Consider the following 18599-nt stretch of genomic DNA (forward strand, 5'->3'; position numbering starts at 1 on the left):
CTCTGTCGTCCCTTCTAATCCCTCTTTTCTCTCTCCCCAGGGCACCATGGACCAAGGCAACATGACTCTCCCACCAACCACTGGGGCAAATTCCAGCCAGACCCCAGCAGCTGTGAGCGCCACTCACCTGGCTGCGGCCGTGTTGCTCTTCACCACCTTCCTGGTGGGTGTGGTGGGGAACGGGCTGTACCTGTGGGTGCTGGGGCTGAAGATGAGGATGATGGTGACCATGCTCTGGTTCCTCCACCTTGTCTCCTGCTACCTCCTCTTCACCCTGCTGATCCCCTTCTTCATCGTCTCCCTCCTCATGGGTTTACACTGGGTCTTCAGCACGGTCGTGTGCAAGATCCTCAACACCTGCATCTCCATGGACATGTTCTCCTCAGTCTTCCTTCTCACCCTCATCAGCCTCGACCACTACACCGTCACTCACCATCCCATCTGGTGCTGGCATCACCGCACCATGTCCTGGGCTGGGAAGCTGGTTGTGGGTGTGTGGCTGGCATCCTTTGGTCTCAGCGCTCCCTACCTGGCTTTCCGGGAGACCCAGGTGGTGCATGGGGGCAGAACCACCTGCATCAATAATTACACCCTCTCCAGAGACTGGAACGGAGCCGAGATGCAGGAGCTGGGGAGATGGATCCACCTGGCTGTTTTTACAGTCCGGGTCCTGCTGCGCTTCCTACTGCCCTTCCGCACCATTGTGGGATGCTATGTCCGTGTAGGGCTGAAGATGAAGGAGAAGAAGCTGGCATGGTCTGGGAAGCCCTTCAAAGTCATGGTGACCACGGTGGTTTCCTTCTTTCTTGGCTGGCTGCCCTACCACCTCCACCATGGCTTGAAGCTCTACAAGCTCTCACCTGGAATACTGGGTGCAGCTCTGGTTTCCCATGTTTTAAGAAGGATAAATTCAAACTGGAACAGGTACAGAGAAGGGCTACTGGGATGATCCGAGGAATGGAAAGCTTATCTTATGAAAGGAGACTCAAGGAGCTTGGCTTGTTTAGCCTAACCAAAAGAAGGTTGAGGGGAGATATGATTGCTCTCTATAAATATATCAGAGGGATAAATACCGGAGAGGGAGAGGAATTATTTAAGCTCAGTACCAATGTGGACACAAGAACAAATGGATACAAACTGGTCATCGGGAAGTTTAGACTTGAAATTAGACAAAGGTTTCTAACCATCAGAGGAGTGAACTTTTGGAATAGCCTTCCAAGGGAAGCAGTGGGGGCAAAAGACCTATCTGGCTTTAAGATTAAACTCGATAAGTTTATGGAGGAGATGGTATGATGGGATAACATGATTTTGGCAATTAATTGATCTTTAAATATTCATGGTAAATAGGCCCAATGGCCTGTGATGGTATGTTAGATGGGGTGGGATATGAGTTGCTACAGAGAATTCTTTGCTGGGTATCTGGCTGGTGAATCTTCCCATATGCTCAGGGTTCAGCTGATCTCCATATCTGGGGTCGGGAAGGAATTTTCCTCCAGGGCAGATTGGAAGAGGCCCTGGAGGTTTTTCACCTTCCTCTGTAGCATGGGGCACGGGTCACTTGCTGGAGGAGTCTCTGCTTCTTGAAGTCTTTAAACCATGATTTGAGGACTTCAATAGCTCAGACATAGGTGAGAGGTTTTTCGCAGGAGTGGGTGGGTGAGATTCTGTGGCCTGCGTTGTGCAGGAGGTCAGACTAGATGATCATAATGGTCCCTTCTGACCTTAATAACTATGAATCTATGAAAAAGAAGGAGGTGCCAGCGTTGGTGACGGGTGCCGTCTTGGTCATTTACACCTTTACATCATGTTTCAATGCCTGCTTCACCCCCATCCTCTATCTCTTCATGGGGGAGAAGTTCTGGCAGGTCTTCAGGAAGTCTCTTCTCACTCTCGTCAAAGCAGCTTTTGTCAACGATCTCGCCAGCAGTGCTGCCGAGTCTAGTGAAAGACATGGGTCAGAAGTCGAGAACACAAAACAGGTGATGGCCTGAAGATGCCCAGAGTTAGGGGGAGTTGAAAACTTGGCATCCCAGTTGTTTCTAGATTCCTGATGGTTCTAAATTCTAATGGGTTCCAGGCATCCCACTGTTCATAAACTCTGCAGTGTTCCTGGATTGTAGATTCCCTGCTCTCTCCAGAATTCAATGTGTTCTAGATAACTCAATTTTTTCAAACTCAATGGGTCATCAATGGCACCAGATTAGTAGGCAGCTCCAGAATCTTGTTTGTTTTAGAACTCTCAATGTGTTCTAACCTAATTGACTCTCTTGGATTCTTCATCACTAGCTGTCTCTGGAATCTCATATCTTGTAAGCCTCTCAGTGTGTTCAAAGTGGAAGACTATGGGTTCTATATTCCAGACTGGATCTACAACATCACTGGATTCTAGAGTGTTTTCAAACCACATAGAATCCAACAGGTTCCAGATTGTTTCCTAAAAGTTTCACTGGGGTTCTAAATTTCCAGATGGTTTAAAATCCATTTGGAGTAGTATATTATAGAAGAGTCTGTATATTACAATAGCGATATCTAGCTCTTCTCTAGTATTTCTAATCAGTAGATCTCAAAAGAAGTTTAGCAAGGAGATCATTAGCAGTCTTCCAGTTTTTACTAATGGGGAAACTGAGATACAAAATGGGGAAATGACTTGCCCAAGGTCACTCAGTAGGACCTTCGGTCCATCCAGTGGCACAGCCATGAACAAACTCATGTCAGCTGTGTCCCAGCCCAGGCCTCTATCCATTGAATCTCCTTGGATTGTGGGCTTTCTGAGACCGGGTCTTTTTTGCTCTGTTTGTACAGTGCCTAGCATAGCGGGGTTCTGGCTCAGGATTTGGGCTCCCAGCACTACCAAAATAGAAAATAATAATAAATAATCATTCCCGTGTGTTCCTTGAACTACATAAATTCTGTACATTTTGTGGGGCAGCTTTGACATAATTTACAAAAACCGCGTCACCTGCTCACTGGAATACTTAGTGTGGGGAGGCTCTGGCTTAATTTAAGAGCAGCCAGTAAGGAAAACAAGCCGGCAGAATGAAGAGTGGCTCTAGAGAAACCACCTGCCCTTGAACATTCAGGGTGGTGTAGAGATAACGTCCAAGCTAGTAACTGTGACGCTGTATGGAATGTGGGTGACAATTCATGATATTATGGACACCAATATTAAGAAATTGCATGAATCATGTAAGGTATGCGTGGATAAGGTATGATTTACTAAATATGGGAAGCTTGTTTATATGTGTGTGTCATCTTTGTATTGTGAGTTATAGACATGCGTGGTATATTGATATCTCCTATTTGTACTGTGTATCTGTGTGACACCCTGTAATAAATATAAAGGGACGAGTAAACAGCTTTAAATCCCTCCTGGCTAGAGGAAGAACCCTTTCACCTGTAAAGGGTTAAGAAGCTAGGACAACCTTGCTGGCACCTGACCAAAATGACCAATGAGGAGACAAGATACTTTCAAAGCCGGAGGGTGGGGGGAAAACAAAGGTTCCCTCTGTCTGTGTGATGCTTTTGCCGGGAACAGAACAGGAATGGAGTCTTAGAACTTAGTAAGTAATCTAGTTAGAGGTGCGTTATATTCTGTTTTGTTTAAATGGCTGATAAAATAAGCTGTGCTGAATGGAATGGATATTCCTGTTTTTGTGTCTTTTTGTAACTTAAGGTTTTGCCTAGAGGGATTCTCTATGTTTTGAATCTGATTACTCTGCAAGGTATTTACCATCCTGATTTTACAGAGGTGATTCTTTTTACCTTTTCTTCAATTAAAATTCTTCTTTTAAGAAACTGAATGCTTTTTCATTGTTCTTAAGATCCAAGGGTTTGGGTCTGTGTTCACCTATGCAAATTGGTGAGGATTTTTATCAAGCCTTCCCCAGGAAAGGAGGTGTAGGGTTTGGGAGGATTTTGGGGTGAAAGACGTTTCCAAGCGGGCTCTTTTCCTGTATATATTCGTTAGATGCTTGGTGGTGGCAGCAATAAAGTCCAAGGGCAAAAGGTAAAATAGTTTGTACCTTGGGGAAGTTTTAACCTAAGCTGGTAAAAATAAGCTTAAGGGGTTTTTCATGCAGGTCCCCACATCTGTACCCTAGAGTTCAGAGTGGGGAAGGAACCTTGACACACCCCCAGACAGATTGGCATTAGCACTGCCTTGTCTGTTCAATGGGCAATCAGCTGTACAGTAAACCCATTGAGAGAACCCAGGGGCTACGCATCTGAGTCATGAGGACTTGTAGGGACATGCCTGAGGACAGGGGACTCCAAGAAATTTTCCATATCTATATGCTGGGAACTTGTGTTTGGGACAGAGGATGTACCCAGCATTTAAGAAGGCAGCTGTATCTTCTCCATTTTGTCTTCAATCCTGCTTTCGACCTTTGGAGTAACTTCTCTACAAACTTCAGAGTAACAGCCGTGTTAGTCTGTATTCGCAAAAAGAAAAGGAGGACTTGTGGCACCTTAGAGACTAACCAATTTATTTGAGCATAAGCTTTCGTGAGCTACAGCTCACTTCATCGGATGCATTCCTGCATCTCTGAACAAAGGACTGAATGACCCATCCAAGCTTTGGTTGTGTTCCAGAGGGACTTTTCAAGCAAGTGAATTCACCAATGCTGCTGAGAACCTGGTATATGGACTCTGAAGCCTCTGTGTGTATCTGATTGTTTTGACCATTTAACAACTCTCTCCTTGTTCTTTTCTTTTTGTTTATAGTAAAACCTTTGGTTTTAGATGCTAAAGGATTGGCTGGCAATGTGGTATTTTGGGTAAAATCCAAACCAGTATTGATCTGGGAATGTGGCTGGCCCTTTGGGGATCAGAAGAACTGTCTGTATAGTGAATAGAGTTTTAAGTAACTTCTCACTTTACTGGGCCTATTTGCTGATTGGGATCCTAGATTGGAATGCAATAAAGGGGGCACTGTGATTTCTTTCTTTCTTCTCGGCTTGTTGATGACCCATGTGGGGGATCAGGAGCACAGCTTGTGACTGGTTGGTGACTCTAACTACTGTATTAACCACCAGGTTTGGGATAAACTGCTCTCCTTTTTGAAGCCTGACCTGAACTTGGGATTTTCAGTGTGGGCTGCCCTCTGCACCTCTGGTCAGAGGTCAGAGTAACTGTGAAGATCTCACTTGCCAGCTCCAGCCAAGTTACAAAATCTTGGCTGAGGATGGGGGCCAGCAGATCCAAAAGATGATAAAGACTAAAAAAGACTCACCCTGATGGTTTCTCCATCACCAATAATTTTTAATGGTGAGCTGGATGGTATTTCTATCTTGTCTGCTCCAGTGCAACCAGGGGCTAATTCAGGGACGTTCTGCCGCAGGTCAGACTAGGGGACCTCCATTCTCCTTCAGTCCTTGGAATATCTGATTCTACCCAGAGGTCAGGCAGACCCATTGTCGGGGAGCTGTACCAGTTGTTTCCTGGACCCACTGGGCTGTCTGAGGAAGCCAGACCTATGTGGGCCGCCAGCCCTGGGTGGAGGCTGTAGGTAAGTTAGACGTGCTTAACTCCTCTATTTAAAAAAAAAATTTCCATTGCTACTGCTCAGATGAAACAAGACTGCCAACCGTGACCGGTAACACATCTTGCTGATTCAAAATTCAATAGGATCTCATGGATTCTAGGAATCCTGGCCAGTTCTTAATATCTTCGGTCTCAGGTCTGTCAGTGTTTTGAATGCAAACTGATCTGATGTGGGCTTGATTTAGAGCATCTTGTTTTCCAAGCCACTATATGTTTCAAAAGCCAATAGGATCTTATGCATTCTAGATATGCGGCTGGTTCTTGAACCACTTGTGTTCTAGGTCTGCCAAAGCTTTAAAATCCAAACTACTCCTATGTGGTCAAGAACATCCCAGTTTCCAACCTCATATATGATATCCTAGACCGCATAGGGTCCTAGACCCCGGGGCCAGCAGCAGCAGTTTGGGTGTGTTTGGAAGGGGGCTCAGGACTAGGAGAAGGGGGTGAGGGATGTGGAGGGGTGTGCTTGCTTTGGGATGGGGGGCTTCCTGTCTCCCACTGGCATGGTCCTGCAGCTCCTAGGCGAAGGAGGGGCCAGAGGACTCCATGCACTGTATGCATCCACAGGCTCTACCCCCGAAAATCCCATTGGCTGTGGTTCCTGGCCAAGGGGAGCTGCCTAGCCGCAGATAGTGGTGGGAGCAGCTTGCGGAGCCCCCTGGCTCCTCCGCTGCCTAAGAGCAGCAGAGACACGTGGAGCCAGGTAGGGAGCCCCTGCCAGCCCTGCCTCCCCCCCAGCACCAGCAGGGGTCCTGGGGCATGTGCTGCTGCCCACCCCACCCCCAGCACCAGAGGGATCCAGGGCCACCTCCCCAAGCACCTGCAGCACCTCTGGAAGACCCCCCGCAAGAGCGCCCACGGCCCCCTGCCCAAGCTTTAGTTAGGGGTATATAGTAAAAGTCATGCACAGGTCATAGGCCATGAATTTTTGTTTACTGCCTGTGACCTGTCCATGACTTTTACTAAAATTACTCATGACTAAAATGTAGCCTTAATTATAACCCCCTAGGGTCCAAAGGCGTCTAGATTTCTGTTTGGTTCTAGAACGCTAGAGCTGCCATGGGTAGAAATAGTATAAAACTCCATGTGAGCCCAAGAGGTCTATATTAGGCTGACTCTGGAACTGTGTAGTTTTGGATGTCAAAATGCTTTTCAACCGCATAAAAGTCCATGCATTCTAAATCTATCACTGTTGGTAGATCCTTATGGATTCCAAGTTTCTTAAAGCCTGGTAGGGTCCCTTGGGCTCTAGATTCCTGGTCAGTTCCAGAATCTTGCACTTGGGGATATGGCTTTTATACCCGGTGGTATTTCACAGGTTCTAGAATCCTGGCATTCTAGAACCTCAGGGGTTCGACCACTCTCAAACTTTAAAAACCAGTCTTTCTCGAACCTTGTTCATCCCAAGCATCTGGTATTAAAACTGATTTCATGGTGGGGTAACTCCCTTCCCCCCCTCCCGCCAAATGGAATAACCAAATGTCACTGGTTACTTTGGGGCATGCAGAAAATGGGTCAGATTGTGAGCTGATGTAAATCAGCATAGCTCAGCTGATCTTATTTCGGGACTCCTGAGTTCTGTCCCCAGCTCTGGGAGGTGAGTGGGGTCTGGTGTGTTAAAGCATCCTAAATTGGGAATGGCTCATCTGATAGACTTCAAACAAGATAGAGGAGTTTATCTTTGTTAGAGACCCCACATGATACCCCGCTGCATTGAGTCCCATGATGTCACCCATGAATCCTTGGCGGGGGAGGATGGGGGTTACAAGAATATCCCCATTCTGGTGTGCATATTCTAGATCCCCAGCACAGGTTGTGAGAGGACTTAAATGAAAGCCAGTGTTACATTGCTGTGAAATGTATGCACAGATACTATGGCAGGAGTTACGTATGGTTCTTCTGTAGTGCAGCAGAGGTGGAGAGATGGGGTTTCTGCCAGACAAAAGAAATTTATTCTCTGGGCTTTCAGTTGGCCATGTAGATTTGGCATCGTGAGCCAACACAGTGGGAGGCTATCTACATGGAAAGGAGCACCCATGAAAAAACCAATCCAGGCCGTGTGCAAGGACACCAGATTTTGGGGGATACAAGCAGAAGGCAAGAAGACACCCCTTTTTTCTGCATCAAGGACATCAACTAGGGATCTCAACCAGGGTTGGTCAAAAGGTTGCGAACATTTGGGGTGAGAGAAACTTCCTTAGGCCTGGTAAGTGAAATCTCTAAGAAGCGAGTTGTGATTTTGTTTTGTCTGTGACCCCTTTGTTCCTGTTACACTCCCTTGCTGGCTATTCCATCATGCCCCTTGGATAACAAACATATGCCTGTTTTGACTATAAACACATCTCAGCCCTGTGATGTTGAGTTGAACCCTACCAGCCAGTGTGGGCACTCGTGGAGGGTAAGAAGATGACCCACAGTCCTGGGTATTCCAAAAACTCAGACTTGGGTTACTCCACTAATACCCAGTGGCAGGGAGTCCCATGGGTTAAGCCTGATAATACCCAGTGGCAGGGAATCCCACAGGTTAATGCCAATAGTACCGAGTGGAGTCTATCACAGGGTGGCCGGTCCTTATGGGGAAATGGGGTTTAGTCCACCTGAGGGGAGAGAGACCTTGAACTGTGAGCCAGCTCCAGGAGGGAGGGCTGGGGACTCCTTACCTATGGAGATAGAAACAGTGAACTAGGCTCAGGGCCCAGAAGGCCAATGTGTGTCTGGAGGAAATAAATTGGACCCCAGAAGAGGAATGTTTTTACCCCTTTTGATATTAATACAAGGTAAACTGAGGCAAGGTACTGCAGCACAACCTCTGACCTCAAGGAGGCACTCAGGAGGAAGGCACCCTGTTAGAGCATCCTCTGGATTGACACCACTCTTGTTCAGTGGCAGGGGGACCCTTCGGTTGATGATGCTTGTGTTCAGTGGCAGGGAGCTCCACAGGTTAACCCTAATGATATCAAATTTCTGTGGCTTCTTATATTCATAGAGTCTAAGGTCAGAAGTGACCATTGTGACCATATAGGAAGTCTGACTTCCATATAACACAGGCCAGAGAACTTCCCCAAACTAATTCCTACAGCAGATCTCTCAGAAAAATGCCCAACCTTGATTATAAATAGCCAGTGATGGTGAATCCACCGCAAACCTCACTCAATGGTAAATTCCCCTCGCTGTTAAAGATAAGCACCTTATTTCCTGCCTGAATTTGTCTAACATCAGGCTCCAGCTACTGGGTCATGTTAGACCTTCCTCTGCTAGATTGATGAACCCACGGTCAAATATTTGCTCCCCATGGAAGTACTGACAGATGGGTATCAGGTCCCTGCTTAACTTTCTCTTTGTTAAGCTACAGAGATGGAGCTCCTGGAGTCTCTCAGTCTAAGACTGTGTCTACACTGGGGGCAGTGTATAGAATTCCACATCTCAAAGGGAATTAAAACACTCCCCTTCTGGGGGCCAATTGATTAGGCCTGTGGCAGGGTGGACGAGGCCCTAAGGCCCCCTACTGGAGGCCTTGCAGCCCTGCCACATCCTGACCCAGAAAAGGGCAGTGCAGAGGGTCCTCCAAGCTGCCTAGAGTGGCTGTGTGGGACACAGCCAATCAGAGAGGCTGCAGGGAGCAGCCAATCCAGGCCCAGCAGGCCCATATAAAAGGAACTGAGTGAAGTTCTTTGCTGGAGCTGGAGGAGTGTGGATGGCTTGGCTGAGCTACAGGACCTTGGACAGAGCCCTGCTGGCAGAGACCAGGGGGAGCGAGAAGGAGCTCTGGGCTGGCTGCTGAGACTCAACCAGGACATGGCCCTGAGGTGTGGGTGAAGAATGAGCTGGGGATCTGGGGAAGTGTGACAACAAGGGTGAACTGTGGGGGGTGGGGACTAATTGGCAACCCCAGGGGTTCTGTAAGTCAGGACTTCTGGGTTCTTTACCTGGCTCTGGGAGGGGAGTGGGGTCTAGTGTTTAGAGCAGGTGGAGGGGCCGGTAGCCTGATCTCCTGGGTTCTTTTCTGTTTATAAGATGGATTTTCTTTGTCTGGGTGGTGAAGAAGATACTGTTCTTCCACTGCTGAGGCAGGAGGGTTCCTGTATCTCTGCCTGCCCCCCTTTCTCCAAACTCTTTCTGTCCCTCCCTCCTACGCCAAGGATCTCCCCGGCCCTGACACTGCTATCGACTCCCGTGCCAGCACGGGAGCCATCTCTGGCCACCCCCAGGGAAGGTGGGAGGGGAAATCAGCTCACAGCTGCGAGTTTTCTTCTTTGCCATCATCCTGCCATAGGGGGCTGGACCTTCCGGGTCTGGGGCTGAAGATGAGGAGCACGGTGACCAACCAGTGGTTCCTCTGCCTGGTTCTCAGCCCCCTGTTCTCCTCCTATTGTATACTGGTGTTTGCTGCAGTTCTGCGGGATCCAGCACCCCCTACAGGGGAAAGGCCCTGTGTCTCTTTCCCCACCGCCCTGAGTCAGCCAAGCATCCAGATCAGAGCCACATCATTTTCTCTGTGTGGTTCTGTGTTTGACCCTGTAGACTGGAATGTGCTTCATGCAAAAGGTCTCTTGCAAAAAGTATCATTACAAAGCTTATAATTTACTGCATGTGGTCATCCTATTTGTATGTATGTATCATTCTTGTGTCTGAAATAGAAATATAACTCTGAGGGCCTATTGTAGTTATGCAAAGTGTGGGCCATTAATGGTGGCTTGGAATCTTGACGGCTCCCATCATCCAGGACAATTGACTGTGGATGGCTCTGTTTGTTTGCAGGCCTTTCTGTAAGTCAGGCTGGGAGGAATGGAGGCTTGGGGGGTCTCACAGGACATGTGACCATGTCACTTGGTACTGGAATCCATCTTAAACCTGGTGCTTCTCCATTTAGAAGGAGGGGTGGGGACCCAGAGAAACAAAAGATTCCCACCTTGTGCCAAAGCTATGTACTGGGGTGAAACAGAACAAAGCCGGCTGCAGTCATGAGAAATCCCCTAGCTACCACCTGAGCTGGAACAAGGATTATGCTAGGGGAAAGAATTGTGCCCAGACTAGGAAAGTGTCTAGTCTTTGATAGAAGCTTACTGAAACATCTCTGAGAGTGAGATTTTATCTGTATCCAGTTTTCTTACTGTATTAGACTTAGTCTTGCGTGTTTTATTTTATTTTGCTTGGTAATTCACTTTGTTCTGTCTAGTATCAGGGGGTAGCCGTGTTAGTCTGTATCCACAAAAACAACAGGGAATCACCAGACTCCCTGTTTTTGTTCTGTCTGTTATTACTTGGAACCAGTTAAATCCTGCTTTTTGTATTTAATAAAATCACTTTTTACTTATTAATTAACCCAGAGTATGCATTAATACCTGGGGGTGGGGGGCAAAGAGCTGTGCATATCTCTCTATCAGTGTTATAGAGGGCAAACAATTTATAAGTTTACCCTGTATAAGCTTTACACAGGGTAAAATGGATTTATTTGGGGTTTGGACCCCATTGGGAGCTGGGCATTTGAGTGTTGGAGACAGGAACATTTCTTAAGCTGTTTTCAGTTAAGCCTGCAGCTTCTGGGGGACATTGTTCAGGCCGGGGTCTGGGTTTGTAGCAGGCTAGTGTGTCTGGCTCAAACAGGCACAGTTCTGGAGTCCTAAGCTGGCAGGGAAAACGGGTTAGAAGTAGTCTCCGCATATCATTTGGCAGTGCCTAAGGAGGTTCTGTGATCCAACCCGTCACAGTGCCCACACGCAGGACCATTCCATATGTCTACGACTGCATTTCTAACAACCCTTCCTTGCTTCTGGATTCTCTTGTTTTCACGGCTCTTGATGGCAGGCTTTTATTGGCAGCCAGACTCCCTCCAGCCCGTGACAGGAGGTCTGGGCGCTTACAAAAGGCGGATTTACACGGCAACATATGCACGTGGTTTTTTGGCTCACCTGGCCTTTTTGATTGTCGTGCCGTGGTTTCAGCTGCCTGCCATACGGCCCCCAGCACATTCAAGGGGTTCAATTCGTCTCTGTCACCGCCCTAGCTCACGTCGAGTCTGACACCATGCCACACACATCCTTAAAGCGGGAGTCCCATACTTATCCACATTCACACGATAATGCTGCCAGTTTTAGACCAATGTAGGACTGAGTTATATTTTCCCTGCCTGGCTGACTCCCAGTGCAAAATTCCTGCCTCTGGGCTATGAATGCTTCTCCACCATGCACAGTGTGCCCCCCCATTATTCCTTAAGAGTTGTATATTTTTCTCTGCCACATTATCAAATTGAAACCTGTTCAATTTCCTCTCCTGCCTGCCACCTGGGCAAACCAAGCTGTTTGCAGACATTCATCTATTTGTCTGCACGTTGCCCAGCTCAAATCATGGCTTCCACTTTCTCTGGTTCTCTGAGGTTCAAGAAGGACAAGTGCAGGGTCCTACACTTAGGACGGAAGAATCCCATGCACTGCTACAGGCTGGGGACCGACTGGCTAGGCAGCAGTTCTGCAGAAAAGGACCTGGGGATTGCAGTGGATGAGAAGCTGGCTATGAGTCAGCAGTGTGCCCTGGCTGCCATGAAGGCCAATGGCACATTGAGCTGTATTTGTAGGAGTGTTGCCAGCAGATGGAGGGAAGTGATTATTCCCCTCTATTTGGCAATTGTGAGACCACACCTGGAGTATTGCGTCCAGTTTTGGGCCCCCCACTACAGAAGGGATGTGGACAAACTGGAGAGAGTCCAGCGGAGGGCAACAAAAATGGGGTCTGGGGCACATGACTTACGAGGAGAGGCTGAGGGAACTGGGGTTATTTAGTCTGCAGAAGAGAAGAGTGAGGGGGGATTTGATAGCAGCCTTCAACTACCTGCGGGGGGTTCCAAAGAGGATGGAGCTCGGCTGGTCTCAGTGGCGGCAGATGACAGAACAAGGAGTAATGGTCTCAAGTTGCAGTGGGGGAGGTCTAGGTTGGATATTAGGAAACACTATTTCACTAGGAGGGTGGTGAAACACTGGAATGGGTTCCCTAGGGAGGTGGGGGAATCTCCATCCTTAGAGTTATTTGAGGCCCGTCTTGACAAAGCCCTGGCTGGGATGATTAAGTTGGTGTTGGTCCTGCTTTGAACAGGAGGTTGGACTCCTGAGGTCTCTTCCAACCCTGATATTGTATGATTCTCTCCATATTGCCACCCTCAAATGTTCAAAAATCCTGAGTTGGGCTGTCCAAAAATCACAAGATCATGTAAACATACTTGATTTGGGGTTTATTTATTTGCCTTCTACCTTTTGAGCCTTTAGGGGGCACTGGGGTCACATTTGGAAACTTTCTCCACCGCCACAAAAGTTAGAAACTTCCTTTTTCTTTCAAGAGGGAAGGCTGAAATAATTACAGATGCATTGAGGCCAGAAGCTGGGGCTTTAAGGAAAACAATACTGGTTATGTGCCACATGACAAAACCATGACAGTTTGCAACACTGTTTTTTTTGAATGCTGATGTTACTGGAGATGTTAGTTGGCCAGTTCTTGTTTGTTCTCCTCTTTTCTTTTTGTTTTTTTCTGACACCACTGCAACAATTGTTGCCAACTAGCTATTATAAGAAAAGCCGCCATCCCACATCTGCATGGTTAAGTCACGCTTTGTTGTTGCTGGATCTTGTTCACACACACACACACGCCAACCAGTATTGATCTGGGAATGTGGCTGGCCCTTTGGGGATCAGAAGAACATTTTGTGTAGTGAATAGAGTTTTAAGTAAATTCTCATTTTACTGGACCTCTTTTGCTGACTGGGAGCCTAGACTGGAATGCAATAGAGGGGGCTGTGTGATTTTTCTTTTTTCTTGGCTTCTTGATAACCAGTGTGGGGGATCAGGAGCAAGCTTGTGACTGGTTGGTGAATTTAACCTCTGTATTAACCTCCGGTTTTGGGACAAACTGCTCTCCTTTTTGCAGCCTGCCCTGACCTTGGGATTTTCAGTGTGGGCTGCCCTCTGCACCTCTGGTCACAGGTCAAAGTAACGGTGAAGGTCTCACTTGCCAGCTCCAGCCAAGTTACAAAACCTTGGCCAAGGCTGGGGGCCAGCAGATCCAAAAGATGATAAAGACTAAAAAAGACCAACCTGGTTTCTCCATCACCAACAATTTTTAATGCAGGACTGGATGGTATCTCTAACAGTTCTTGGGCAGTTCTGAGCTCAGGGTCTGCAGCACCTGGTTGCAAGCAGCCCCCTGAATCCAACAGCCCTTTCCTCTCTGCACACTCACGTCCAACCCTGGGGCATCAGCCCGGCCACACTCATGCCAGGCGCCATGGCTGCATCTCTGGGGCATGCGCCTCTTTGAGAGCCCCGTTGAAGCTCTAGTCCGTTTGAACATGCAACTTCGTCCAATGGGCGGTGGGTGGTGTTGATATTTGCCCAGGGGGTATTGCTGAACTCCACATTTCTATTAATCCCTGGCCCTCCAAGCCCAACTGGTCTAAGGAACCTGGCTGGGCAGTAGCGGATTATCCAATGGACCGATGGATCCTGTGCCCAGGGGCTCTGGTCAATTGGGGGCCCCTGGAAAAATTGATGTCCCACTCCAACGGAAATCCGAGAGACCTGGCAGAAGCACTGGGTGGGGTGCGGGAAGCCCCAAAGCCCGGACCCCCGCTGCAGCCTTCGGACTGGAGGGCTCTTGCTCCCTGCCGAGGCCTCAGGGTTAGTGGTCAGAGCAGGGGAGGGGTGACTCAGTGGGAGGGGAGTGGGGTCTAGTGGGTTAGAGAAGCTGGGGGCCTGGGAGCTAGGGCTCCTGGGTTCTATCCCCGGCTCTGGCAGGGGAGTGAGGGCTAGTTTTAAAGCAATGGCTGTTTCTTAGGTGGTATCTTTGCTAAGACAGTGTCCGAATGATCATTTCCATTTATGGTTTGCAGCTTCTCCATCTCAGAGAGCAGGCGGAGGCGGAGCGTGTAGAAGACACAGAGTTAAGGGGAGTGACCTTAATACACAGGGAAGCACAGACTCACGGATGCATTGCTGGGCAAACACAGACCATCTGAGTCTCTCTCTGCGCTGGGTCCTGCGCTGCCTAGGTGAGTCGAAACAATGGGCAGGAGCCCCTCGTTGTGTCTGAAGGGCAATTTCTTTGCTAATCCTACCCAGAAGCCACAGACATTTGCTATTACCAAGGCAAACTGTGGGACTCCCTGCCACTGGGTATTAGTGGGCTTAGCCTGTGGGATTCCCTGCCACTGGGTATTAATGGGGTTAACATGGGGACTCAATAGACAGAGTTGTTAGGTTAGATCTGTGACCTGGGTGAATTTTTCTCCCTTGTTTCATGTTAATCAAATGAGGTATTCCCCATTTATGAATCTCTAAGCCACGGGTCACTCCCACAGCCCAGGAGTTCTGACCTCCCACCCCTTCTCAACCCCTCCCCACTCCCAGAACTGGGGATAAAACCCAGGGGTCCTGGCTCCCACACCCCCTTCTCCAACCATTAGGCCATTCTGCAGAGCACAGAGGTCGCCAGTCTAACAAGTCTGTGAGGGGCACATTCTGGGACAGAGGCAATAGCCCAGAGGTCCCTGGTGCAGAGCTGCAGCCCGGCTGTGGGGTAGAGAAGCAGCTCGGTGTCTTGAGGCTTCCTGTGTTACAGTGAGGCTGAGAAGGACCCTGTGCGCTCTCATGAGTCAGGGTGTAGCAGCAGTTCCTGTGACAGGCAGATGAGAACAAGGTGGGTGGGGGTGGAGTGGCTTTTTCTACCTTGTAGCAGTGAGTTCCACAGGCATCAGCTCCAGCATGCTAGGAGCCAACAGCACCGATCCCCACCTCCCTTGGCCAGCCAGTCCTAGGCCCTGAAACCAGATGAGAGTCGGTGCCTCCTAGTGGGGAAAGGCCCTGTGTCCCATTCCCTGCCCCACTGAGCCAACCATCCCTCCAGGTCACAGCCAATGTGATGTTCTCTGCATAGCTGTAACTTGATCTATTAGACAATTGTCTCCTTCCTCACTCTCCGCACATCTGCTGTCCCTCTTTCCCTTCCCTGCTGCCCACAGCTCTATCTTGTAGCAGTGAGTTCCTCTGGCCATGGTCTGTTGCTGAGAATACCCAGCCTGGACATTCTGGAGGACCAGAGGGTGCCCAGAGAGGTCCCCTCTGTTATTTCTCCCTTCCTCTTCTTCCACTCTCCCTTTTCCCCTCCTCTGTCATCCCTTCCAACCCCTCCTCTGTCTCTCCCCAGGGCACCATGGACCGAGGCAACATGACCCTCTCACCCGTAACCTGGACAAACTCCAGCCAGCCTCCAGCATCCATGAAGAGCACTAACCTGGCCATTGCTGTGTTGCTCTTTGCCACCTTCCTAGTGGGTGTGGTGGGGAATGGGCTGTACCTGTGGGTGCTGGGGCTGAAGATGAGGAGGACGGTGACCACGCTGTGGTTCCTCCACTTGGTCTCCTGTTCTCTCCTCTTTACCCTGATTCTCCCTTTCTTCACTGTCCATGTTCTCCTTGGTTTCCACTGGGTCTTCGGCATGGCCATGTGCAAGGTCCTCAGTGCCTGCACCCACCTGGGCATGTTCTCCTCTGTCTTCCTCCTTGCCCTCATCAGTCTGGACCGCTACACCCTCACCTGCCACCCAGTCTGGTCCCGGCGTCACCGCACCATGTCCTGGGGCAGGAAGATGGTCCTGGGTGTGTGGCTGGCCTCCTTCACCCTTAGTGCTCCCTACCTGGCTTTCCAGGAGACCTGGGAGAAGGAGGGGGGCAAGGTCATTTGCACCACTTATTACATCCTCTCCAGAGACCAGGACAGAGCTGAGACGCAGGCCTGGAGGATACACATGTATGTTGTGCTGTTCGTGGTCCAGTTCCTGCTGGGCTTTCTGCTGCCCTTCTGCATCATCGCCGGATGCTACAGCCGGATGGGGCTGGAGATGAAGGAGAAGGGGCTGGCACGGAGCAGGAAGCCCATCAAAGTCATGGTGGCCGCGGTGGTGTCCTTCTTCTGTGGCTGGCTGCCCTACCACCTCTACCAGAGCTTGACGCTCATCAGAGATGTGCCACAATCATTGACTGATGCCTTCCTGCTTGTTAGCATCATCATGTTCTGCTTCAACGTCTGCTTCACTCCAGTCCTCTACCTCTTTGTGGGGCAGACGTTCCATCAGGTGCTCAGGACGTCCCTCTTCGCTCAGGTCAAAGCGGCTTTTCATGAGGATCTCAACAGCGATGTGTCTGGCCCAGATTCTAGAGGGAGAACAGGCGAGAAGCTAACTGCATGGAAGTAGAGAAAAACTTGAAGTCCTGCAAGATCTAGATACCTGTTAGTTTTAAATTGATTGGGTTCTAGGTATCTCAATATGTCCCAACTGAATAGAATTTCTTTGGGTCTAGATTCGCAGCTGGCTCTAGATTCTCTTGTGTTCTATGTCTCGTGGCATATTATAATTGAGGCTCAGAGTCTGTCACGGAGGTCATGGATTCCGTGACTTTTTGTGAGCTCCGTGACTTCTACAGCGGCCGGTGCTGGCTCAGGGGCTGCCTGAGCCGGGTATCCCCTGGGCCAGCAGCAGCGGTTTGGGTGTGTGGGATGGGACTCAGGACTAGGGGAAGGGGTGGCGGATGCCGGGGGGGGGTACTTACTTTGGGATGGGGCCTTCCTGGCTCCCACTGGCATGGCCCTACCACTCCTAGTCAGAGGGGACAGGGAGCTCTGCACTACTTGCACCAACAGGCTCCACACCTGGAGATCCCATTGGCTGTGGTTCCTGGCGAATGGGAGCTGTGCACCTGTGGATTGTGGTGGGAGCAGCGTGCGGAGCCCGCTGGCCCCTGTGCTGCCTAGGAGCTGCAGAGACACACAGAGGGGGGTAGGGAGCCGCTGCCAGCCCTGCCTCCCCCCCAGCATCAGCAGGGATCCCAGGCCAGCTCCCCCAGCACCTGCAGCACCTCTGGAATGCCCCTCCAAGAGCACCCGTGGTCCCCTGCCCAAGCTTTAGTTAGGGGTATATAGTAAAAGTCATGCACAGGTCATAGGCCATGAATTTTTGTTTACTGCCTGTGACCTGTCCATGACTTTTACTAAAATTACTCATGACTAAAATGTAGCCTTAATTATAACCCCCTAGGGTCCAGAGGCTTCTAGATTCCAGTTTGGTTCTAGAACGCTATCGCTGCCATGGGTAGAAATAGTATAAAACTCTATGTGAGCCCAAGAGGTCTATATTAGGCTGACTCTGGAACTGTGTGTAGTTTTGGATGTCAAAATGCTTTTTCAACTGCATAAAAGTCCATGCATTCTAAATCTATCACTGTTGGTAGATCCTTATGGATTCCAAGTTTCTTAAAGCCTGGTAGGGTCCCTTGGGCTCTAGATTCCTGGTCAGTTCCAGAATCTTGCACTTGGGGATATGGCTTTTATACCCGGTGGTATTTCACAGGTTCTAGAATCCTGGCATTCTAGAACCTCAGGGGTTCGACCACTCTCAAACTTTAAAAACCAGTCTTTCTCGAACCTTGTTCATCCCAAGCATCTGGTATTAAAACTGATTTCATGGTGGGGTAACTCCCTTCCCCCCCCTCCCACCAAATGGAATAACCAAATGTCACTGGTTACTTTGGGGCATGGAGAAAATGGGTCAGATTGTGAGCTGATGTAAATCAGCATAGCTCAGCTGATCTTATTTCGGGACTCCTTAGTTCTGTCCCCAGCTCTGGGAGGTGAGTGGGGTCTGGTGTGTTAAAGCATCCTAAATTGGGAATGGCTCATCTGATAGACTTGTGTTCAATGGCACAGAGTCCCCTAGGTTGATGCTGCTTGTGTTCGGTGGCAGGGAGTCCCACAGGTTAACCCTAATGATATCAAATTTCTGTGGCTTCTTATATTCGTAGATTCTAAGGTCAGAATTGACCATTTTAACCTTATAGTCTGACTTCCATATAACACAGGCCAGAGAACTTCCGCAACTAATTCCTACAGCAGATCTTGCAGAAAAATGCCCAACCTTGATTTAAAATAGCCAGTGAAGGTGATATGATACAGTGAAAATGATACAGTGAAGGTGAATCCACTGCAAACCTCAGTCAATGGTCCCAATGGTAAATTCCCCATGCT

The 18599-nt window shown here is 49.1% G+C and overlaps 2 protein-coding genes across 2 annotated transcripts; both read left to right on the forward strand.

Annotated features, from left to right (window-relative positions):
* Window positions 1-43: 43 nt before the first annotated feature.
* LOC125625688 (putative G-protein coupled receptor 33) lies at window positions 44-1991 on the forward strand. The gene is made up of 2 exons (XM_048828038.2): window positions 44-850; window positions 1746-1991. Exons 1-2 carry the CDS (start codon window positions 47-49, stop codon window positions 1989-1991), a joined length of 1050 nt encoding a protein of 349 aa, XP_048683995.2. The 5' UTR covers window positions 44-46.
* A 12513-nt stretch (window positions 1992-14504) lies between these two features.
* LOC125625681 (putative G-protein coupled receptor 33) lies at window positions 14505-16773 on the forward strand. The gene is made up of 2 exons (XM_048828031.2): window positions 14505-14572; window positions 15727-16773. The coding sequence occupies exon 2, from the start codon at window positions 15733-15735 to the stop codon at window positions 16771-16773; it is 1041 nt and encodes a 346-aa protein (XP_048683988.2). The 5' UTR covers window positions 14505-14572; window positions 15727-15732.
* The last annotated feature ends 1826 nt before the right edge of the window (window positions 16774-18599 follow it).

Source organism: Caretta caretta, chromosome 24, assembly GCF_965140235.1.
Source record: "Caretta caretta isolate rCarCar2 chromosome 24, rCarCar1.hap1, whole genome shotgun sequence".
NCBI classification, from domain to species: Eukaryota; Metazoa; Chordata; order Testudines; family Cheloniidae; genus Caretta; species Caretta caretta.

Coding starts and splice junctions, on each gene's coding strand:
- LOC125625688 (XM_048828038.2), top strand. CDS start 47: ATGGACCAAGGCAACATGACTCTCCCACCAACCACTGGGGCAAATTCC. Junction 851..1,745: donor ACCATGGCTTGAAGCTCTAC/AAGCTCTCACCT, acceptor GAATCTATGAAA/AAGAAGGAGGTGCCAGCGTT.
- LOC125625681 (XM_048828031.2), top strand. CDS start 15,733: ATGGACCGAGGCAACATGACCCTCTCACCCGTAACCTGGACAAACTCC.